Source organism: Myotis lucifugus, unplaced genomic scaffold, assembly GCF_000147115.1.
Source record: "Myotis lucifugus unplaced genomic scaffold, Myoluc2.0 scaffold_996, whole genome shotgun sequence".
Lineage (NCBI taxonomy): Eukaryota > Metazoa > Chordata > Mammalia > Chiroptera > Vespertilionidae > Myotis > Myotis lucifugus.
The window spans coordinates 81,591-102,701 of NW_005872044.1; the positions used below are offsets into that span (position 1 = coordinate 81,591).

The following is a 21,111-nucleotide window of genomic DNA, read 5'->3' on the forward strand; positions in this document are numbered from 1 at the left end:
CTCGGGGTCCACAGTGAGCTGAAGGCTTCCTCTTGGTTCCCAACACTGGGCTTTATCTAAATTTTCCTGTTCCCATTCTTATTTTCTGTTTCCTAGTCCATCTCTCCACCCATCCATCCATCTCTCCAACCATCCATCCACCCATCCATCCATCTCTCCGTCCATCCATCCATCCATCTATCCCTTTATTCAGATCATGCTTAGTAGCTTTATTCAATTCTAAGTAATGGACGGGACCCAGAACCTGTCTAGGACCACCAAAGTCTTCCTCTCCCCCTCACATTGTGAGTTGGTTGAACTCACACAGGCTGGTCATGGCCTCTTGAGTCTCAGAATCCCACAACAGGTGTCTCCTTAGATCTCCTCCTGTGTCTGCCTATACCTTGCTGGTGCCTGCCCCCTCCTTCAGGCCCCAGGGTGACTTCCAAAAGACCTGACACCCAGGGCCCCTCTGGCCCCGGCTCTTCCAGGGGAAGACAAGATGGATTGTGTTTTCCAGGCTCTTTGTCTCTGCGCGGCCCCAATAATGTGACGGGCACCGTGGGCGGATCCCTGAGCGTGCAGTGTCGGTACCAGAAGGAACATGAGGCATTTAACAAACACTGGTGCAGACAGCTGTGCTTGCCACTTTTCTCTGAGACTGTGGAGACCAGCGCCTCCAGGAGAGAGGTGAGGAGAGGCCGAGAGTCCGTCCTGGACCATCCTGGAAACCTCACCTTCACAGTGACCTTGACGAACCTCACTGCAAACGATGCAGGAAAATACAGGTGTGGGATTTCCACGCTACTGATGCAAGAGGGGCTTCCTGGCTTCTTGCCTGAACCCTTTTTCCAGGTTCAAGTGTTTGTTTCCCCAGGTAAGGCCCTCCTTCCTCTGCTACCAGCGAGGAAGGGGTCTGAGCGAATCTCTGCAGGGCGTCCCAGGAAATTTCAACTCAGGAGAGGGAATGGGGCCTGGTGTTTGTGCACCAGAGATTCAGGACCAAGTGCGTTGTGTGCATGTGACTGTGTGTGAGTGTGTGTGTAAGTGTGTGAAAGCATGAGGGTGTGTGTGAGGAAAACATGTGTGAAAATGTGGGTCAGTGGGAGTGCCAGTGTGTGTGTCAGGTGTGTGAGAGTGAGTGTGGGTGGGTCACATGCAGGTTTCCTGCCACCACCCCAGGTCCTGACAATGTCTGGGGGTTGAGGTGGGAGGGCCCTGTGTCATCGGATCCATCAGGACTGAGGGCCTCATGCTACCTTCCTGACTTCACAGGGTGGAGTGTGTGTGCACAGGGTGGAGGCCACTCCAAAGGGACCCCCTTCACACTGTCCGTTGGCTTGAGCTCTCAGGATTAAGACCTCTCTGCAACCCCAGGGCCCAGGGCCTCACCCAGGGTCCGCACAGGAACCTTGAGATGGTCTAAGGTCAGGGATGGCCCAGACTGCCAACCTCATCCCTCTGACTGGGGAGCCCTGTGCCAGAAATCCAAGGCCAGCCCCATCTCTCGCCCTGGCCTCTCTAGCACCCATATTCTGGGCCTTTCTTCAGCCTCAGGGAAAGCCCATTTTCTGGAAGCCCTGGCCCCTGGGCTCCAGGTCAACAGGGTTTGTTGGTGGTCGTGGGGAAGGAGGGAGGCCTCAACCCTCTGTCTGGTCTCTGTCTGTCTGGCATCCTCCCCCTGCTTCTGCATCTTCTCCCTCCGACTCACTTGACCAGGCAGGAGAGAGCCCAGTAAACCCCTGGGCCTGACAGGGCAGAAGAGAGATGGGGCACCTCTAAATATTTCTGTTCAAATCGTTGCTTGATCTTTTAATAAGTCCTTTTACTTCTCTCTTTCTTTCTCTCTTTCTCTCTCTCCTTCCTTCCTTCCTTCCTTCCTTCCTTCCTTCCTTCCTTCCTTCCTCCCTTCCTTCCTTCCTTCCATCCTTCCTTCTCTTCTTTCCTGAGAGCTGCATCATCCCTTATCAATCTAAGGGTGTGTTCTTTTTCTTCTGCTTCCTGCATTGTCTCAGCTTCTTCTGACACTTTTTCCTCATTGTGTTGGTTTCTCTCTTTCATGTTGGAGGCTTTCCTCTGAAGGTTTTGACTCTGTGCACTTAAGAATGCAGCCTTGAGGTGCTTTGTGGAGGCTGGAGGAGGAGCCTCACCTTTAGGTGACCGCCCTGAGATTTGGCTCTTTTCCTCTGGGTCCCTGAGTGTCTGAGTCTGGAGGTTCTTCCTCCGGGTTGGCACTGAGCCAGTGAGATTCTCCAGTCTCCCGTCGGAGGGAGTACAGGTGAGGCTGCCAATGTCCGAGGAGCTGGGTGGGCTGAGGGGGCTGGGGGTCCCACTTTCCAGAGTACAGATGCCATGTCTTTGGGGCTGGTAGCCCCTTTGTGTGAGGTAGCCCTACTTTCAAACTTCCCTGCATCAACCTCTATAGTCTTCTGCCAGGAGTGTTTGGGGTGGGGATGTGGGGGTGATAAGTGGGTGCACTGGCTGGGGGAGTGTGGAACCTGAGGTCTAACTCTTGACCTGATCTTCGAGCACTCCTGTTTTCAGGGAGACGAGGAATGCCTAACTGCTTAATGGCAGAAGGCGATCTCTCATCCTGGTTATAGTGTTCACCTGGCTACGAGCACATTGGGATGGGGTTGGAGGGGATACTCCTCTACGCTGCTCAGGCCTGGGTCTGACTATGGGGAGAGGATGGGCTGAGAACATCTGTTCAGCCCCTTCCCCGAGCTCCCTCTGCTTTGTGAAGTTAGGACCATGCAGGTGAGGGGTATCTAGGTGGGGAGAGTCCTGGGCGGACCACTGGGCCCTGTCCCTCACCCTCCATCTCCCCCACAGCCTCCAGCAGCAGGAGCTCTGCAAGGACGCCTGGACCTCCCAGCCAAGACCCAGGGTAAGGCGCACGTGTCCCCGTGTCTGCTACCATCTGCACGGCATCTTCCCGAGGGTAGGGCTTCCCAGACACAGGCTTCCTCAACGAGCCACTCACTCAACAAATATTTCATTTACTTCTTATGTGCCAGGAACTGATGCAAATGCTGGGGATATGACAGTGAACAGGCAAGGCTGTGCTCTCAAGGAAGTTTCCTTCAAATGGGTAGATTTAAACATGACCAAATGGATGAGTAGCTAGATAGGTAGGTGGGTAGATAGATAGATAGATACACACACACATAGAGGAAATGTCATTAATGATCATTACTATGGAGAAAAATTAAGCAGGTAGGTATGAAAGGACAGGGTGATGGGATGTGTGTGGGGAAGGTGATCGGGCATGATGAAGGCTAGTGAGATGCTCAATGAAAACAAGTAACAAAGAGACTTAGATTGTGTTTCCTCACAATCGGATCCCGAGATGAGAATTTAGGTGTCGAGAGTTTACAGAGAGGTGATCCCAGGAGGCCTAGTGAGGGAGCGGGAAGGAGGGAAAGACAAATGAAGTGCCCCTTGATGAGAGAATTCCCACTGGAGCAACCGGGCTCAATGCCCTGGGCTCCCTCAGAGAGGCTGCCCATGGAGCAGCGAGGAAGCCGGGGTGGGGATCCACACACGTCTGTCCTCCTGGCGGGGGCAGATGGCAGGTTTGCTAGTTTATACAGAGTGATGCGCGAAGGCCTCCCAACTAGTGATATTTGAGCACAGACCTGAAGGAAGTGGAAGAGTCAACCAAGAAAGTATCTGGAGTAGGACAGTTCTGGGCAGAGGGTCACTCTTGGGGCCTGAATCCTGGGGCATTTCTGGCCTGCTCTGCCCAGCAAGCCATGCCCACTCCTACGGCCAGAGAGAATCCTCAGGCAACAAGGGGCAGGGGCTTGAGGTGAGAAGCCATTGGCGGGTCCAAGACTGTCCAGAGCTACCAGAAGCTCAAGTGGGCAAACAGAAGGTACCAACAGGGTTGGCTACATTTGTGAGGAGCTGGAATGGGCAGTGTACTGGGACCCAGGGGGTGAGGGGATGGGCAAAGTCACTCCTTGGGGTAGAGGTCGTTGGGTGGTTTAAGCAGAATATCTGCTCCCATGATCATATTCAAGGATGAGCCAGGACTTGCATTTGAGTGTGGAGTGGTTATAAGGGGACATTCATCCTCAAAGTTGGTCCCAGCAAGAGCTGGGGTCCTGTGAGTGTTGATGGCTGAGGGCTTTCTGGGTGCCAGGGTCTGCCCGGAATCCCACATCTGTCTTCCCTCCGCTTCTCACACCAAGTATTCATGCACCTGCTGTGTTCTGACCTCGAAGTTCATTCTGGAACTAAACAAAGAACAGGCGTCTGTGGTCCTCAGCATGGGGCTGTCTGGCCCTGACACCATCCAGGTTTGACACTGGTATTGAGTTTTGAGGCCATAGGACCTGAGCTCAAAGGAAGGCAGGGGAGAGGCAGAGCCTGGGCCTCTCATTGACTGCTGGCCACTGTCCCTCTCACAGGCCCCTGCTCAGCAGTGTCCACTTCCTGCTCCTCACATTCCTGAAGGTGCCCATGTTCCTGAGCATGCTCAGGGCTGTCCTCTGGGTGAACAGGCCTCAGCGGGCAACTTGTGAGGAAACACAGTTTGGCTAAGACAACCTGCCACTGTCCCCGCCCATCCATGTCCTGTCCAGAGACACAGCCACTCGGGCTACAGAAGACAGAACCTCAACCCTGAACCTTACATCCCTTTTCAGCTTATCGCTAGAGACGGGGAAAAAACCCATTTTAATGACTATATCACCTACACAAACGTGTGTATATGACCAGTTGAAGGACTACAAATAAACATCTGTGTACCCGCCATTCAGCCTAAGAAATCAAACATCATGGAGACATTTAACGCCTCCACCTACTTCTCCCTGACTTCAAGTCCTGCCAGCGTCAACCACTCTCTGAAATGAAATGATTATTTTGAGCCAATCATTTCTATTACCCAACCTCACGGGTAAGAAGGAAGAGCACGCTTGTGGCAGTTTTTAAAGCCAAAACAGGTGGCGCCAGAGACAATCTGCAGAGCTTCACTATGGACCTCTTCATGGACTTAGAAATAATTCTTCTCCAACAGGATTGCTTCTCAGTTGCTGGGTCCCTCCCAGCTGATCCCCAAATCCAGACCCATTGTATCCTGCTGGCCTTTCCCCCAGGCTGGGTCCACTCCCCGCCCCTTGTTGCTCATCAGCCTGGGCTATCTGAGTAGGGACCCACTTGTCTCCGTTGGGGCCAACCAGATGTGCACTCAGGCATTCAGGGGGCCAGGGGCTCAAGGTACAACCAGGGATCTGGAGCCCAGTGGGCAGCTCAGACTGGAGTAGACTGAACCTAGGGGAGGGGATGGAGCAGGTGTGAGAGACGAAAACACCTGATTCCAGTTCAAGGCTTCAGATTTCTTGAGAAGCAACACCATGTGGATCTGCTGATTTCTCACTCCCTGGGAGAGGCAGAGAGACCAGGGCTTCAGTGAACACGTTCAGCGAGCTTAGAACTTCAGGTGCTGACAGCTGTCACCACTTCCTATTCCCCAGGAACAAGGGAACTTGTGTCTAAGGAACTAACTATGACCAGTGCCAGGAAGCGTCTAAGGAAGGGCAGCTGTGGGGATGAGAAACAAGAAGGCAGAGTTGCAGGGGCGAAGAGAGATGGGTGGGAAGTGGGGAGGGGTGGCGGGGTCCATCTTGCAGTGTCCTGGGAGAGTCTACAGTTTGGCCCTGGCCTGGCATCCCATGAACAGCCTTAAAATTAGTCTTTAACATGATCTCTACATTGAATTATCTACACCACCAAAGGCTGTGTTGGTAGACATGTTGATGCTATGTATTTATACATGTGTGTTTTATTCCTACTAAGCCACCAGAAAGTTAACATTTTACTGTATTACAAAGCCACTGTTCTCAAAACTGCCTGGTACTGGCACAAGAACAGACATATAGATCAGTGGAATAGAATAGAGAGTCCAGAAATTAGCCCGAACCAATATGCTCAATTAATATTTGACAAAGGAAGCAAGAACATACAATGGAGCCAAGATAGTCTCTTCAATAAATGGTGTTGGGAAAATTGGACAGATATATGCAAGAAAATGAAACTAGACCACCAACTTACACCATACATAAGAATAAACTCAAAATGGATAAAGGACTTAAATGTACGACAGGAAACCATAAAAATTCTAGAAGAATCCAAAGGCAACAAAATCTCAGACATATGCCAAAGCAATTTCTTCACTGATACAGCTCCTAGGGCAGTTGAAACTAAAGAGAAAATGAACAAATGGGACTACATCAAAATAAAAAGCTTCTGCACAGCAAAAGAAACCATCAACAAAACAACAAGAAAACCCACTACGTGGGAAAACATATTTGCCAACGTCATATCTGATAAGGGCCTAATCTCCAAAATTTATAGGGAACTCATACAACTTAACCAAAAGAAGATAAACAATCCAATCAAAAAATGGGCAAAGGATCTAAATAGACACCTTTCAAAAGAGGACATCCAGAAAGCCAAGAGACATATGAAAACATGCTCAAAGTCACTAATCATCCGAGAGATGCAAATCAAAACAACAATGAGGTACCATCTCACACCTGTCAGAATGGCTATCATCAATAAATCAACAAACGACAAGTGCTGGAGAGGATGTGGAGAAAAAGGAACACTCGTGCACTGCTGGTGGGAATGCAGACTGGTGCAACCACTATGGAAGACAGTATGGAGTTTCCTCAAAAAGCTGGAAATGGAACTCCCATTTGACCCTGTGATCCCACTTCTAGGAATATATCCCAAGAAACCAGAAACACCAATCAGAAAGGATATATGCACCCATATGTTCATAGCAGCACAATTCACCATAGCTAAGATCTGGAAACAGCCTAAGTGCCCATCAGTAGATGAATGGATTAGAAAACTGTGGTACATCTACACGATGGAATACTATGCTGCTGTAAAAAAGAAGGAACTCTTACCATTTGCAACAGCATGGATGGAACTGGAGAGCATTATGCTAAATGAAACAAGCCAGTCAATGAAGGAAAAATACCACATGACCTCACTCATTCATGGATAATAAAGACCATTAAAAACTTTTGAACAATAATAGATACAGAGGCAGAGCTGCCTCAAACTGATTGTCAAACTTCAGTGGGAAGGCCAGAGAGGGTTGGGGGGCAGAAGGGAGGGGAGTAAGAGATCAACTGAAGGACTTGTATGCATGCATATAAGCATAACTAATGGACATAAGACTCTGGGGGGTAAGGGAGGGAAGGGGATTGTCAAGGGCGGGGCGGGGGAAGGACACATATGTAATACCATTTGTAATACTTATTTTAATATTTTTTTAAAAAGAATAAAAAAAAAGAAAGTTAACATTTTAATGTAATAGTCATCTTCTCATTGTCTGATTGATTATTCTTTGTGGATTTGTGTATTAAAAGTTGATTCCTGAACTTGACATATTTAAAACATGCCACCATTTTGGTAACCCTAGTCTTACATCTTTTTTTTTTTTTTCAAGATGCTGAGAGCTTCAAAAATAAAAGTGAACTATGTGTAAGGTGTCAGGTGGGGACTAGACTTATCGGGGAGATCACTTGTAAGGTAGATAAGTATCTGGGCGCCATGTTGTTCACCTGAATCTAAGGCCTGGAGAGGGATGGACACTCTGCCTGAAACATGGGGTCACTAAGGGACAAGGGGAGTGAGACCCTTGTCAGGTCCACTCGGGTCGAGTAGGCCCAGCACGGAGAGTGTGTCTTATTGGACGACGTGCGGCAAGGAGTGCCACTGCCTGCTATTGATTTCTGTGACTCTTGCTGATGAGTAGAGAAGAGAGAGAAAGGGCGATAGGGGGATTAGGAAAAGAGGGATGTCACTGTAGTGGTGAGAGGACAGAGGACACAGAAGGTCAGAGAAAAAGGAGGGGAAGGGACAGCTTGGAGAGACTTGGAGTAAGGATGGATGGGGAGTGAGGAGAGAAGAAGCCCATGTTACAGGAGTTGGGTTGCAACCACTCTGGGTTATTATTGCCTTTGGTCGCGGTAAGCTGGTGTAGAAGAGGAACAGGTCTGGGAAGAGAGTGTTTGGGGGAAACGGATAGACCTGGATTGCACAGGACAAGGTTTGAAACCAGCCTAACCCAGGTGACACCTTAAAATAGGCCGCACCTCTTGACCTGCCCCCCTACCATTTCCAGGGCAAATTGTCCCGGGAGCCATCATGTCCTGAGACTACTGAGCCTGTCTGAGGTAGGACAGACCTGCCTCCTCACCTCCTGGGAAGGACCATCCCCATCTCTGCCCCTTGAAGAGGCCCCTGGTCACCCCTGTGAACCCCAAAGGGACACCAGCGGCCAGTGCCTTTGGGAAGACCGCCCTCTCTGTGCCATTGGAAGGAGAGGAAAGGCTCAGTCTCAGCTGCGCAGGGTCCCCCACTCTCCATGCTCTGAGCTCTGAGCTCTCCTTGTCCACTGTCAGACCTCTGTGCCGAGTCTCACCATGGAGCTGACTTTCAGAGGAAGAAAGAGGAAAACGTGGAGTCCTCACAGGGTTGGTGAACAGGGAACCCACAGGAGAGAGGACTCAGCCTTGGGTGGGACCCCACAACCAAGATGGGACCTTTGAAGGCATCTAAAGTCATAGAAGAGTTGGGGGCCCACAGGGTCAGAGCTCCCGTGGGTGCCTGCAGCTACATGTTGGGGGTCAGAACACCTCTGTGGTCACCACCAAGGCCCGAGGGGATGAAAAGGTGTGGCCTTCAGCCCAGGACTATCATTCTTGACACAGGGAAGTGACATATGGCAGAGGGTGGGGACACCACCAAGGAGGAAACATCCCAGCGGCTCTGCTGTGCAGAGACGTGTGTGGCCCTCAGAGGAGCAGCCATGTGCTCTGAGAAGGGGCAGCAGCCTCTCTGAGGCCACGGGCCCTGTCCTGTCATTGGGGTTGAGAGCAGAAGCCCAGGGTGCCGAGAGCCGGGGTCTGCAGCAGCCTGTGCAGCTCCTGACCCTAAGCTTCCTGCACCCTGACCATCCAGCATCGGACTCAAAACTTCGCTGGACACGGAAGAAGAGAGGATTAGAAAAGCAGAAGTGTGCACAGGGCAATCAAACCTCAACGAGGAGGCTTGACCGTGTCCACCCACAGGACCTGGCGCTGCTGCAGGCTGTGTCTGTGCAGAGACATGACCCCGAGGAGTGGGGCCATGTGGCTGCCTTCAGCTCTGCTCCTTCTCCAGGTCCCAGGTGAGTGGGGCTGGGCTGCGTGGGGAGCTGGGCCCCGAACTGGAATGAGGAAAGACTGGGAGGGGGAGTGGGTAGAGGGTGAGGAGCAGCCCAGCAGGAGGGAGGGAGGACATGAGGAGAGCAAGGGGAGGCAGAGAAGCTTCTGGGAGCAGCCAGCACCTGCCTCAGCAGCAACCACACAGATTCAGTGCACAAAGCAGGTGAGTCTCAACCACTACACCCACAGAGCTGTCCTGGGGAGGCAGGGCCTGTGCTCACCACTTTATGGTCATAACCAGGGAAGTGGGCCCTGACTGAGGGTTCAGTGGTTAGAGCGTCAACCTGACACAGGTTCAATTCTGGGTCCAAGGCATGTACCTGGGCTCATGTAGGAGGCAACCAATCAATATGTCTCTCTCTTTCTCTGCCTCCCTACCTCTCTTCCACTCTCTCTAAAATGGAAAAATATCCTTAAGTGATTAAAAATACATCAGAGATGTGGTCTTGGTGCATCACATACACACACATGTACACACATACATACATGTGCACACACTCCTTTATTCCCATCGTGGCCTTTCTTGTCTCCATGGACACCCTCTCCCTGTGTCACCACTGAGAGGAGGGAGCTATCGCCCCTGGTCCCCTCGCCTGGTTTGAGGAAAGGCATGGCCTCCAGACCCTGAGGGCTTTTGAGGGACCTGCACCCCAGGGTGTCCCTGCCCCTGGCCCATCTGGTGAGAACCTGGGATGGGCTGTGTCTTCCAGGTTGTTTGTCTCTGAGCTGCCCCAGGCGCGTGACGGGCACCGTGGGGGGATCGCTGAGCGTGCAGTGTCGGTATGAGAAGAAGTACACAGACCATAACAAATACTGGTGCACATACTCATATTTACCACCACTGAGGGTGAAGATTGTGGAGACCACAGAGTCAGAGAGAGAAGTGAGGCGTGGCCGTGTGTCCATCAGGGACCATCCAGCAACCCTCACCTTCACAGTGACCTTGGAGAGCCTCACAGAGGGCGATGAAGGCAAATAACTGGTGTGGGATCCATAGACCATGGACAGAAGGACTTAATAGACCTCACCTTCCAGATGAGGTGTCTGTGTCCCCCAGGTGAGGTCACACACACCTCCCCTCACCCCAGCTGCAGGCTGCCTGATCTATCTAGTCACCCGCTGGTCATGACAGACATGGAATTGAAGAGCTGGGTGAACTGGGGGAGTCAGTGATCAGGACACAGTGTGTGTGTGTGTTTTGTTATCTGAGCACCCACGCGCTCGCGCGCACAGACACACACACACACACACACACACACACACACAAATACACACACGCACAGACACAGACACACACACAGAGTCTGTTCCAGACCCTTTTGGGGCCCAGGCCATGACACAGTCTCAGGCCTGGATGGCTCCTGAGGCACCAGCCTCACAGCCATGGTCCTAGGGGCCAGCAGTAGCCATGAGACGGGCCCAGAGGAGCCCCAGGTCCCTGTGTGGGACCCCTGTGATGTTCTGGGGCCACCCTTCTCTTCAGGCTGACCCTGTCACTACTCATTTTTCTCTGATGCCTTGTAGCCACAGGGGGAAACCCAGAGGAGCCCCTGAAAGTACCTCCCTCAGAAAGGAGAGGAAAGGTGATCACGTGGCTCTCTTCCTCCTTGTAGTTCTCTGTTTCTCTCTCTCACGTGGGAGGCTCGCTCACTGGCCTTTGTGTCTTCCTATGTGAGAGGGAGAAACTGGAAACCCCAGAACCTCTGGCTGAGGGGAGGGGGAGGGGTTTCTCCATGAATCTTCGGGACAGACCACGTTCTATGGGGTCCACCTGGTGTGGGTCTCTCTAGATCGTGGGTGGGGAACGTCATGCAAGAGGGCCGTATAAGGCCCAGGAAATCATTGGGTCTGGCCCTGCCAAGGCATTAGGGGTGAGTGAATGAAATTCCTGGCCAAACAGAACAAGCTAATGTTTAAGTTGATGATTTTGTGAGGCCTGAGAATGATGTTATAAATCTCCAAATGGCCCTTGGCAGGAAAAGGCCACCCACCCCCTGCTCTAGGTCTTTCTTTCTGCTCATTTCTTCCCCCAGAGAGGACTGCCCTGTGGGCCCAAGGCCTGGCTGACAGTGTGGGGGCTGGTAGGTCAGACACAGCTGGAAGCCCGAGATCAGGAAGCTGTCATGTGGGGGAGGCCCTCCTCTGGGTGTGGACTTTTGTTGTATCCTCCAGGGTGAGAGGCCTCCCTCATCGGGGCACTAATCCCAAGGATGAGGGCTCCACCCTCATGACCTGACCACCTCCAAATGCCAGGCCTCCTAATACCACCCACTGGACCTGGGGCTTTCAACAAAAGAATTTTGGAGACACGAGCATTCAGACCATGGCGTGTCTAAGGGACTGCGAGTCCCGCCATCCAGTGCAGACTCTGAGGCATGTTTATTTCCGGGGTCTCACTCAAGCCATCAGCCACTCCTTAGGACCCTGGCCACCCATCACTCTAGTCAAGGCTACAGAATAAGTGTCACCCCGCCCCCTGCTGGCGGGACAAGAGGGAGAAGGGGTGGCTGTGGTGGGGGTGTGGCCAAGTGCTCTTCCCACACAGTCAGATCCTCTGCTGAGCAGGACGACTCTGCATCCGGACATGCCCACCAGGCCACGGAGTTCCTGGAGAGGGGCCCGGGGAGGGGGCCCAGAAAGGGGTTCCAGGTCCAGCCTGCCTGTGGCCATGGAGGGGATGGCCTCAGTGACCTTGACCTTGTGTCAGAGCCACAGAGCTGACAGAGTGGAAGACCCAGGGCCTGACATGTGCTTCTCCCTCAGCCCCCACCCTGAAGATCGTCACAAGCAAGCTGGGTCCTCCAAGCACCCTGGGTCCTCCAAGCACCCTGGGTCCTCCAAGCACGCTGGGCCCTCCAAGCACGCTGGGCCCTCCCTCCTCCCTGCCAGTGACCACTGGGCCCAGCATGACCAGCCAGGAGACGCCTGATGCCAGCCAACACCCTCGGTAAGGGGCGCACATCCCAGGACTTTGACACCTGGTGGATTCTCCTCTAGATGGGGGGGCGGGGGTGGTGACAATGTGGCTCACTGTGCATCACCGCCACCGTGTCCCCCACAGGTCCCTGCTCAGCAGTGTCCACTTCCTGCTCCTCATATTCCTGAAGGTGCCCCTGTTCCTGAGCATGCTCAGTGCTGTCCTCTGGGTGAACAGGCCTCAGCGGGCAACTTGTGAGGAAACACAGTTTGGCTAAGACAACCTGCCACTGTCCCCGCCCATCCATGTCCTGTCCAGAGACACAGCAACTCGGGCTACAGAAGACAGAACCTCCACCCTGAACCTTACATCCCTTTTCAGCTTATCACCAGAGACTTAAAAAAAACATTTTAATGACTATATCACCTCCACAAACGTGTGTATATGAACCGTTGAAGGACTACAAATAAACATCTGTGTACCCGCCATTCAGCCTAAGAAATCAAACATCATGGAGACATTTAAAGCCCCCACCTACTTCTCCCTGACCTCAAGCCCCTCCTTCTCCTGCTGCCAGAGACAACCTCTCTCTTCATTATTTTGTGCCAATCATTTCTATTACCAACTTCACAGGTAAGAACTAAGACCACGCTTGTGGCAGTTTTTAAAGCCACCAACAGATGGCGCCAGAAGCAATCTTCAGAGCTTCACTGTGGACCTCTTCATAGACTTAGAAATAATACTTCTCCAACAGGATTGCTTCTCAGTTGCTGGATCCCTCCCCGCTGATCCCCAAATCCAGACCCATTGTATCCTGCTGGCCTTTCCCCCAGGCTGGGTCCACTCCCCGCCCCATCCATCTCATCAGCCTGGGCTATCTAAGTAGGCACCCCCTTGTCTCCATTGGGCCAAATAGATGTGGACTCAGGCATTCAGGGGGCCAGGGCTCAAGGTACAACCAGGGGTCTGGAGCCCAGTGGGCAGCTCAGACTGGAGTAGACTGAACCTAGGGGAAGGGATGGAACCAGGCGCCAGAGACAAGACACCTGATTCCAGTCCAAGGCTTCAGATTTCTTGAGAAGCAACACCACGTGGATCTGCTGATTTCTCACTCCCTGGGAGAGACAGAGAGACCAGGGCCTCAGTGAACACGTTCAGCGAGCTTGGAACTTCGGGTGCTGACAACTGTCACCACTTCCTATTCCCCAGGAACAAGGGAACTTGTGTCTAAAGGACTAACTATGACCAGTGCCAGGAAGCATCTAAGGAAGGGCAGCTGTGGGGATGAGAACCAAGGAGACAGAGGTGCAGGGGCGAAGAGAGATGGGTGGGAAGTGGGGAGGGGTGGCGGGGTCCATCTTGCAGTGTCCTGGGAGAGTCTACACTTTGGCCCTGGCCTGGCATCCCATGAACAGCCTCAAAATTAGTCTTTAACATGATCTCTACATTGAATTATCTACACCACCACAGGCTGTGTTGGTAGACGTGTTTATGCTATGTATTTATATGTGTGTTTTATTCCTACTAAGCCACCAGAAAGTTAACATTCTAATGCAATAGTCATCTTGTTATAGTTTGATTGATTATTCTTTGTGGTCATTTGTGTATCAAAAGTTGATTTGTGAACTTGACACATTTAAAATATGCCACCATTTTGGTGACCTTATTTTGACATCTCTCTTTTTTATTTTTCAAAATGCTGAGAGCTTCAAAAATAAAAGTTAACAATGTGTAAGGTGTCTGGTGGGGACTAGACTTATCCGGGTGATCACTTTGTAAGATATGTAACTGTCTGGGCGCCATGTTGTTCACCTGAAACTAGGGCCTGGAGAGGGATGGACACTCTGACTGAAACATGGGGTCACTAAGGGGCAAGGGGAGTGAGACCCTTGTCAGGTCCACTCGGGTCGAGTAGGCCAAGCAAGGAGAGTGTGTCTCAAGGAGTGCCACTGACTGCTATTGATTTCTGTGACTCTTGCTCATGAGTAGAGAAGAGAGAGAAAGGGCAACAGAGGGATGTCACTGTAGTGGTGAGAGGACAGAGGACACAGAAGGTCAGAGAAAAAGGAGGGGAAGGGACAGATTGGAGAGGCTTGGGGTAAGGATGGATGGGGAGTGAGGAGAGAAGAAGCCCATGTTACAGGAGTTGGGTTGCAACCACTCTGGGCTTATTATTGCCTTTGGTTGCGGTAAGCTGGTGTAGAACAGGAACAGATCTGGGAAGGGAGTGTTTGGGGGAAAGGGATAGACCTGGATTGCGCATGACAAGGTTGAGAAACCAGCGCAACCCAGGAGACACCTTAAAATAGGCCCCACCTCTTCACCTGCCCCCCTACCATTTCCAGGGCAAATTGGCCCGGGAGCCATCATGTCCTGAGACTACCGAGGTAGGACAGACCTGCCTCCCCACCTCCTGGGAAGAAACATTCCCATCTCTGCCCCTTGAGGAGGCCCCTGGTCACCCCTGTTAACCCCAAAGGAACACCAGCGACAGTGCCTTTGGGAAGACCGCCCTCTCTGTGCCATTGGAAGGAGAGGAAAGGCTCAGTCTCAGCTGCGCAGGGTCCCCCACTCTCCATGCTCTGAGCTCTGAGCTCTCCTTGCCCACTGTCAGACCTCTGTGCCGAGTCTCACTGTGGAGCTGACTTTCAGAAGAAGAAAGAGTAAAAAGTAGAATCCTCAGAGGGTTGGTGAACAGGGAAACCAACAGGAGAGAGGGCTCAGCCTTGGATGGGACCCCACAACCAAGATGAGACCTTTGAAGGCATCTGAGGTCGTAGAAGAGTTGGGGACCCACAGAGTCAGTGCTCCCTGTGGGTGCCTGCAGCTACATGTTGGGGGTCAGAACACCTCTGTGGTCACCACCAAGGCCTGAGTGGATGAAAAGGGGTGGCCTTCAGCCCAGGACTATCATTCTTGACTACAAGGAAGTGACATATGGCAGAGGGTGGGGACACCATCAAGGAGGAACCGTCCCAGCGGCTCTGCTGTGCGGAGACCTGTGGCCATCAGAGGAGCAGCCATGTGCTCTGAGAAGGGGCAGCAGCCTCTCTGAGGCCCCGGGCCCTGTCCTGTCATTGGGGTTGAGAGCAGAAGCCCAGGGCGCCAAGATCCCGGGGTCTGCAGCTGCCTGTTCATCTCCTGACCCTAAGCTTCCTGCATCCTGACCATCCAGCATCGGACTCAAATCTGGGCTGGACACGGTAGCAGAGAGGCCCAGAAAAGAGGAAGTGGGCACAGGGCAATCGAACCTCAGCGAGGAGGCTTGGCTGTGTCCGCACGTAGAGCCTGGCGCTGCTCTAGGCTGTGTCTGTGCGGAGACATGACCCCGAGGAGTGGGGCCATGTGGCTGCCTTCAGCTCTGCTCCTTCTCCAGGTCCCAGGTGAGTGGGGCTGGGCTGCATGGGAGCTGGGCCCCGAATGGGAATGAGGAAAGACCGGGATGGGGAGTGGGTGAAGGGTAAGGAGCAGCCCAGCAGGAGGGAGGAAGGACATGGGGGAGTGGGTAGAGGTTGAGCAGCAGCCCAGCAGGAGTGAGGGAGGACATGCGGGAGAGCAAGGGAGGCAGAGAAGCTTCTGGGAACGGACAGCACCTTCCTCAGCAGCAACCACAAGGATTCAGTGCACAAAGCAAGTGAGTCTCAATCACTGCGCCAACAGAGCTGCACTGGGGAGACTGGGCCTGTGCTCACCACCTGATTGTCATAACCAGGGAAGTGGGCCCTGGCTGAAGGCTCAGTGGTTAGAGCATCGGCCTGACGTAGATTCAATTCTGGGTCAAAGGCATGTACCTGGGCTCATGCAGAAGCCAACAAAGCAATGTGTCTTTCTTACATCAATGTTTCTCTCTTCCTCTGCCTTCCTACCTCCCTTCCACTCTCTCTAAAAAGCAATGGAACAATATCCTTAAGTGATTAAAAAAAACCAGAGATGTGGTCTTGGTGCATCACACACACTTACACACACACTTGTACCCATGTTCACACACACACATACACACATATACCCATGTTCACACACACACACACACACACACACACACACACAAACACGCACAAATTCTGTTTTTCCCATCGTGGCCCTTCCTGTCTCCATGGACACCCTCTCCCTGTGTCACCACTAGGAGGAGGGAGCTATCGCCCCTGGTCCCCTCGCCTGGTTTGAGGAAAGGCATGGCCTCCACACCCTGAGGGCTCTTGAGGGACCTGCACCCCAGGGCACCCCTGCCCCTGGCCCATCTGGTAAGAACCCGGGATGGGCTGTGTCTTCCAGGTTGTTTGTCTCTGAGCTGCCCCAGGCGCGTGACGGGCACCGTGGGGGGATCGCTGAGCGTGCAGTGTCGGTATGAGAAGAAGTACACAGACCATAACAAATACTGGTGCAAAGGCCCATGGTTGCCATCGCTGACGAAGAAGACTGTGGAGACCACAGAGTCAGAGAGAGAAGTGAGGAGCGGCCGTGTGTCCATCAGGGACCATCCAGCAACCCTCACCTTCACAGTGACCTTGGAGAGCCTCACAGAGGGCGATGAAGGCACATACTGGTGTGGGATGGATAGACCATGGACAGAAGAACCTTTTGTCCCCACATTCCCAGTTGTGGTGTCCGTGTCCTCAGGTGAGCTGCACACATACCCTCCCCTCACCCAGCTCCAGGCTGCCTGACCTGTACCTGGTCATCCACTGGTCAGGACAGACATGGAATTGAAGAGCTGGGTGAAGTGGGGGTCCGTGATCAGGACACAGCGTGTGTGGGTGTTGTGTTATCTCGGCACACGTGTCACACACACACACACACACACACACACACACACAGTCTGTTCCAGACCCCTTCGGAGCCCAGGCCCTGACGCAGTCTCAGGTCTGGATGGCTCCTGAGGCATCACCCTCACAGCCGTGGTCCTGGGGGCCTGCAGCAGCCATGAGACAGGCCCAGAGGAGCCCCAGGTCCCTGCGTGGGGCCCCTGTGATGTTCTGGGGCCTCCCTTCCCTTCAGGCTGACCCTGTCCCTCCCCGTTTTTCTCTGATGCCTTGTAGCCACAGGGGGGAACCCAGAGGAGCCCCTGAAAATACCTCCCTCAGGAAGGAGAGGAAAGGTGATCACGTGACGCTCAGGTGCTATGGCCCCTGCTTCTTGCCTGCTCTCCGCACAATTCTCTCCACCAGGTCGCTGTGCTTGTTGCCTGAGAGCCCAGTGAACATCACCTTCCTGATGACGGCGGCTCTGGCTCCTCACTTCCTCCTTGTAGTTCTCAGTTTCTCACTCTCATGTGGAAGGTGCCCTCACTGGCCTTTGTGTCTTCATATTTAAGAGGCAGAAACTGGAAACCCCAGAACCTCTGGCCGGGGGAGGGGTTTGTTCCGGTGCCTTTGGGACAGGCCACGTGCTATGGGGTCCACCTGGTGTGGGTCTCTCTAGATCAGGGGTGGGGAACGTCCGGCACGAGGGCCATATAAGGCCCAGGAAATCATTGGGTCTGGCCCTGCCAAGGCATTAGGGGTGAGTGAATGAAATGCCTGGCCAAACAGAACAGGCTAATGTTTAAGTTGATGATTTTGTGGGCCCTGGACTGATGTTATAAATCTCCAAATGGCCCTTGGCAGGAAACAGGTCCCCCACCCCCTGCTCTAGATCTTTCTTTCTGCTCATTTCTTCCCCCAGAGAGGACTGCCCAGTGGGCCAAGGCCTGACTGACAGTGTGGGGGCTGGTAGCTTAGACACAGCTGGAAGCCCAAGATCAGAAGGCCAGCAGGTGGGCAAGGCCCTCCTCTGGGTGCAGACTTTTGTTGTATCCTCCTGGGTGAGGGGCCTCCCTCATCTGGGCACTAATCCCAAGGATGAGGGCTCCACCCTCATGCCCTGACCACCTCCAAATGCCTGGCCTCCTAACACCACCCACTGGGCCTGGGGCTTTCAACAAAGGAATTTTGGAGACACGACCTTTCAGACCAGGGTGTGTCTAAGGGACTGCAGGGTTCCGCCATCCACTGCAGACTCTGAGGCACGTCTGTTTTCTCGTCTCACTGGTCTCACTGGATCCATCAGCCACGACCAAGGTCCCTGGCCACCTATCACTCTAGTCAAGGCTACAGAATAAGTGTCACCCCACCCTGCTGGCGGGACAAGGGGGAGAAGGGGTGGCTGTGGTGAGAGTGTGGCCAAGCGCTCTTCCCACACAGTCAGATCCTCTGCTGAGCAGGATGACTCTGCATCCGGACATGCCCACTGGGCCACAGAGTTCCTGGAGAGGGGCCCGGGGAGGGGGCCCAGGAAGGGGGCCCAGGTCCGGCCTGCCTGTGGCCATGGAGCAGATGGCCTGAGTGACCTGGACCTTGTGTCAGAGCCACACAGCTAACAGAGTGGAAGACCCAGGGCCTGACTTGTGCTTCTCCCTCAGCCCCCACCCTGAAGATCGTCACAAGCACCCTTGGGCCCTCCAAGCACCTTTGGGATCTACAAGCACCCTGGGCCCTCCAAGCACGCTGGGCCCTCCCTCCTCCCTGCCAGTGACCACCGGGCCCAGCATGACCAGCCAGGAGACGCCTGTTGCCAACCAACACCCTCGGTAAGGGGCGCACATCCCAGGACTTTGACACCTGGTGGATTCTCCTTTGGATGGGGGAGGGGGAAGGGGGGGCAGGAGTGGTGACGATGAGGCTCACTACGCATCACCGTCACCGTGTCCCCCACAGGTCCCTGCTCAGCAGTGTCCACTTCCTGCTCCTCATATTCCTGAAAGTGCCCCTGTTCCTGAGCATGCTCAGTGCTGTCCTCTGGGTGAACAGGCCTCAGCGGGCAACTTGTGAGGAAACACAGTTTGGCTAAGACAACCTGCCACTGTCCCCGCCCATCCATGTCCTGTCCAGAGACACAGCAACTCGGGCTACAGAAGACAGAACCTCCACCCTGAACCTTACATCCCTTTTCAACTTATCGCCAGAGACTTAAAAAAACATTTTAATGAACATATCATCTACACAAACGTGTGTATATGAACAGTTGAAGACCTAAAAATAAACATCTGTGTACCCGCCATTCAGCCTAAGAAATCAAATATCATGGAAACATTTAACGCCTCCACCTACTTCTCCCTGACCTCAAGTCCTGCCAGCGTCAACCACTCTCTCCATTAGTTTGTGCCAATCATTTCTATTACCAACCTTATGGGTAAGAAGGAAGAGCACGCTTGTGGCAGTTCTTAAAAACACCAATTGATGGCGCCAGAGGCAATCTGCAGAGCTTCACTATGGACCTCTTCATGGACTTAGAAAATAATTCTCCAACAGGATTCCTTCTCAGTTGCTGGATCCCTGCTGGCTGATCCCCAAATCCAGACCCATTGTATCCTGCTGGCCTTTCCCCCAGGGTGGGTCCACTCCCTGCCCCATCCTGCTCATCAGCCTGGGTTATCTGAGTAGGGACCCCTTGTCTCCATGGGGGCCAACCAGATGTGGACTCAGGCATTCAGGGGGCCAGGGCTCAAGGTACAAGCAGGGGTCTGGAGCCCAGTGGGCAGCTCAGACTGGAGTAGACTGAACCTAGGGGAGGGGATGGAACCAGGTGCGAGACAAAGACAGACCTGGTTCCTGTACAAGACTTCAGATTTCTTGAGAAGCAACACCATGTGGATCTGCTGATTTCTCACTCCCTGGGAGAGGCAGAGAGACCCAGGGCCCTCAGTGAACACATTCAGCTAGTTTGGAACTTCAGGTGCTGACAACTGTCACCACTTCCTATTCTCTAGGAACAAGGGAACTTGTGTCTAAAGGACTATGACCAGTGCCAGGAAGCATCTAAGGAAGGGCAGCTGTGGGGATGAATATCAAGGAGGCAGAGGTGCAGCGGTGAAGAGAGATGGGTGGGAAGTGGGGAGGGGTAACAGGGGCCATCTTGGTGTCCTGGGAGAGGCTACAGTTTGGCCCTGGTCTGGCATCCCATGAACAGCCTCAAAATTAGTCTTTAACATGATCTCTACATTGAATTATCTATACCACCACAGGCTGTGTTAGTAGATGTGTTTATGCTATCCTATCTAATAATAGACAAACATGTTAATGGTAATTGACCTTACCTTCGCTACACCTCCCATTGGCTAATCAGCATGATATGCAAATTAACCGCCAACAAAGATGGTGGTTAATTTGCATATGTAGGCTCCAAGCCACGAGTGAAGTCTGATGGCTCCCAGCCTCGAAGCCTAAGGGAAGCCCTGTGTGTTTATGTCTCCTGTCAGGCCCCAGCAGCCCCAAGCCCCGCCACCTCGGTGCTGGGGCTGCTGGGGTCCGGACTGGAGACACAAACACTCAGGGGAGCCCGGCACCCAGCAGCCCCAAACCACTCCAGCGGGCCTATCGCAGACCCGGCTGGGAGCCGCTGGGCCGAGCCGCAATGCACAACCCACCCACTTCTGCGGGCCAATTGTGGCAGTGTGGCCAGGCTGCGGGGGGCGAGGAGGAAGGCATGACCCGCCCACTCTGGCAGGCCGATGTAGCCTCGCCTCTCTGCCGCCGTCTCTGCAGGTGCAGTGTTCGGATCCAGGCCCCCAGCCTGCCCTGGGCTCTGCTCAAGGAGGGGCTGGGGGCCTGGGGTTTACTAAACTTTACTGGAGCTGCTCCCCACACTCCAGCCCCTGCCCCAGAACCACACTGCCCTCAGCAAGGCGCCCGGGCAGCGTCCTGACAGGTGGGTGGCGGGAGAACCGAGTAGAGCGGGGGCTGCAGGGAGCCATGGAAGGGCGGGGCCGCGGGAGCCGGGGGTCTGAGGAGAGAGCCTGAAGGTAGAGGAACCTTCGGCAAAGCAGCCCCCCAGGAGCCGCGGCTATGGGGTCTGAAGGCGTGTGGACAAGGCTCCGCCTGATGGGCGATCCTGGCAAGCGCCACAGCTTCAGGGAAGTGGCTGCCAGGAGGCAGGCGGCCCAAGGGGCCAGAGCGGTGCACAAGGTGGGGCGCACTGGAGGGGCTCAGGCCTGGGCAGGGTGCTGGC

At 53.6% G+C, this 21,111-nt stretch overlaps 2 protein-coding genes across 2 annotated transcripts; both read left to right on the top strand.

Annotated features, from left to right (window-relative positions):
- The first annotated feature begins 226 nt into the window (after positions 1 to 226).
- On the top strand, positions 227 to 4,773 carry LOC111824163 (CMRF35-like molecule 2). The gene is made up of 4 exons (XM_023747818.1): positions 227 to 284; positions 410 to 856; positions 2,815 to 2,869; positions 4,398 to 4,773. The coding sequence occupies exons 1-4, from the start codon at positions 227 to 229 to the stop codon at positions 4,528 to 4,530; spliced, it is 693 nt and encodes a 230-aa protein (XP_023603586.1). The 3' UTR covers positions 4,531 to 4,773.
- A 10,678-nt stretch (positions 4,774 to 15,451) lies between these two features.
- Positions 15,452 to 19,212, top strand: LOC102436330 (CMRF35-like molecule 6). Its single transcript, XM_023747819.1, has 4 exons — positions 15,452 to 15,512; positions 16,402 to 16,746; positions 18,541 to 18,694; positions 18,822 to 19,212. The coding sequence occupies exons 1-4, from the start codon at positions 15,452 to 15,454 to the stop codon at positions 18,952 to 18,954; spliced, it is 693 nt and encodes a 230-aa protein (XP_023603587.1). The 3' UTR covers positions 18,955 to 19,212.
- The last annotated feature ends 1,899 nt before the right edge of the window (positions 19,213 to 21,111 follow it).

Bases quoted from the DNA above. Each gene is read 5' to 3' on its own strand.
- LOC102436330 (XM_023747819.1), top strand. From the start codon at position 15,452: ATGACCCCGAGGAGTGGGGCCATGTGGCTGCCTTCAGCTCTGCTCCTT. The intron at 15,513-16,401 runs GTGAGTGGGGCT...TGTGTCTTCCAG, and splicing joins GCTCCTTCTCCAGGTCCCAG to GTTGTTTGTCTCTGAGCTGC. The intron at 16,747-18,540 runs GTGAGCTGCACA...CCCACCCTGAAG, and splicing joins TGTGGTGTCCGTGTCCTCAG to ATCGTCACAAGCACCCTTGG.
- LOC111824163 (XM_023747818.1), top strand. From the start codon at position 227: ATGGACGGGACCCAGAACCTGTCTAGGACCACCAAAGTCTTCCTCTCC. The intron at 857-2,814 runs GTAAGGCCCTCC...TCTCCCCCACAG, and splicing joins TCAAGTGTTTGTTTCCCCAG to CCTCCAGCAGCAGGAGCTCT. The intron at 2,870-4,397 runs GTAAGGCGCACG...TCCCTCTCACAG, and splicing joins CCTCCCAGCCAAGACCCAGG to GCCCCTGCTCAGCAGTGTCC.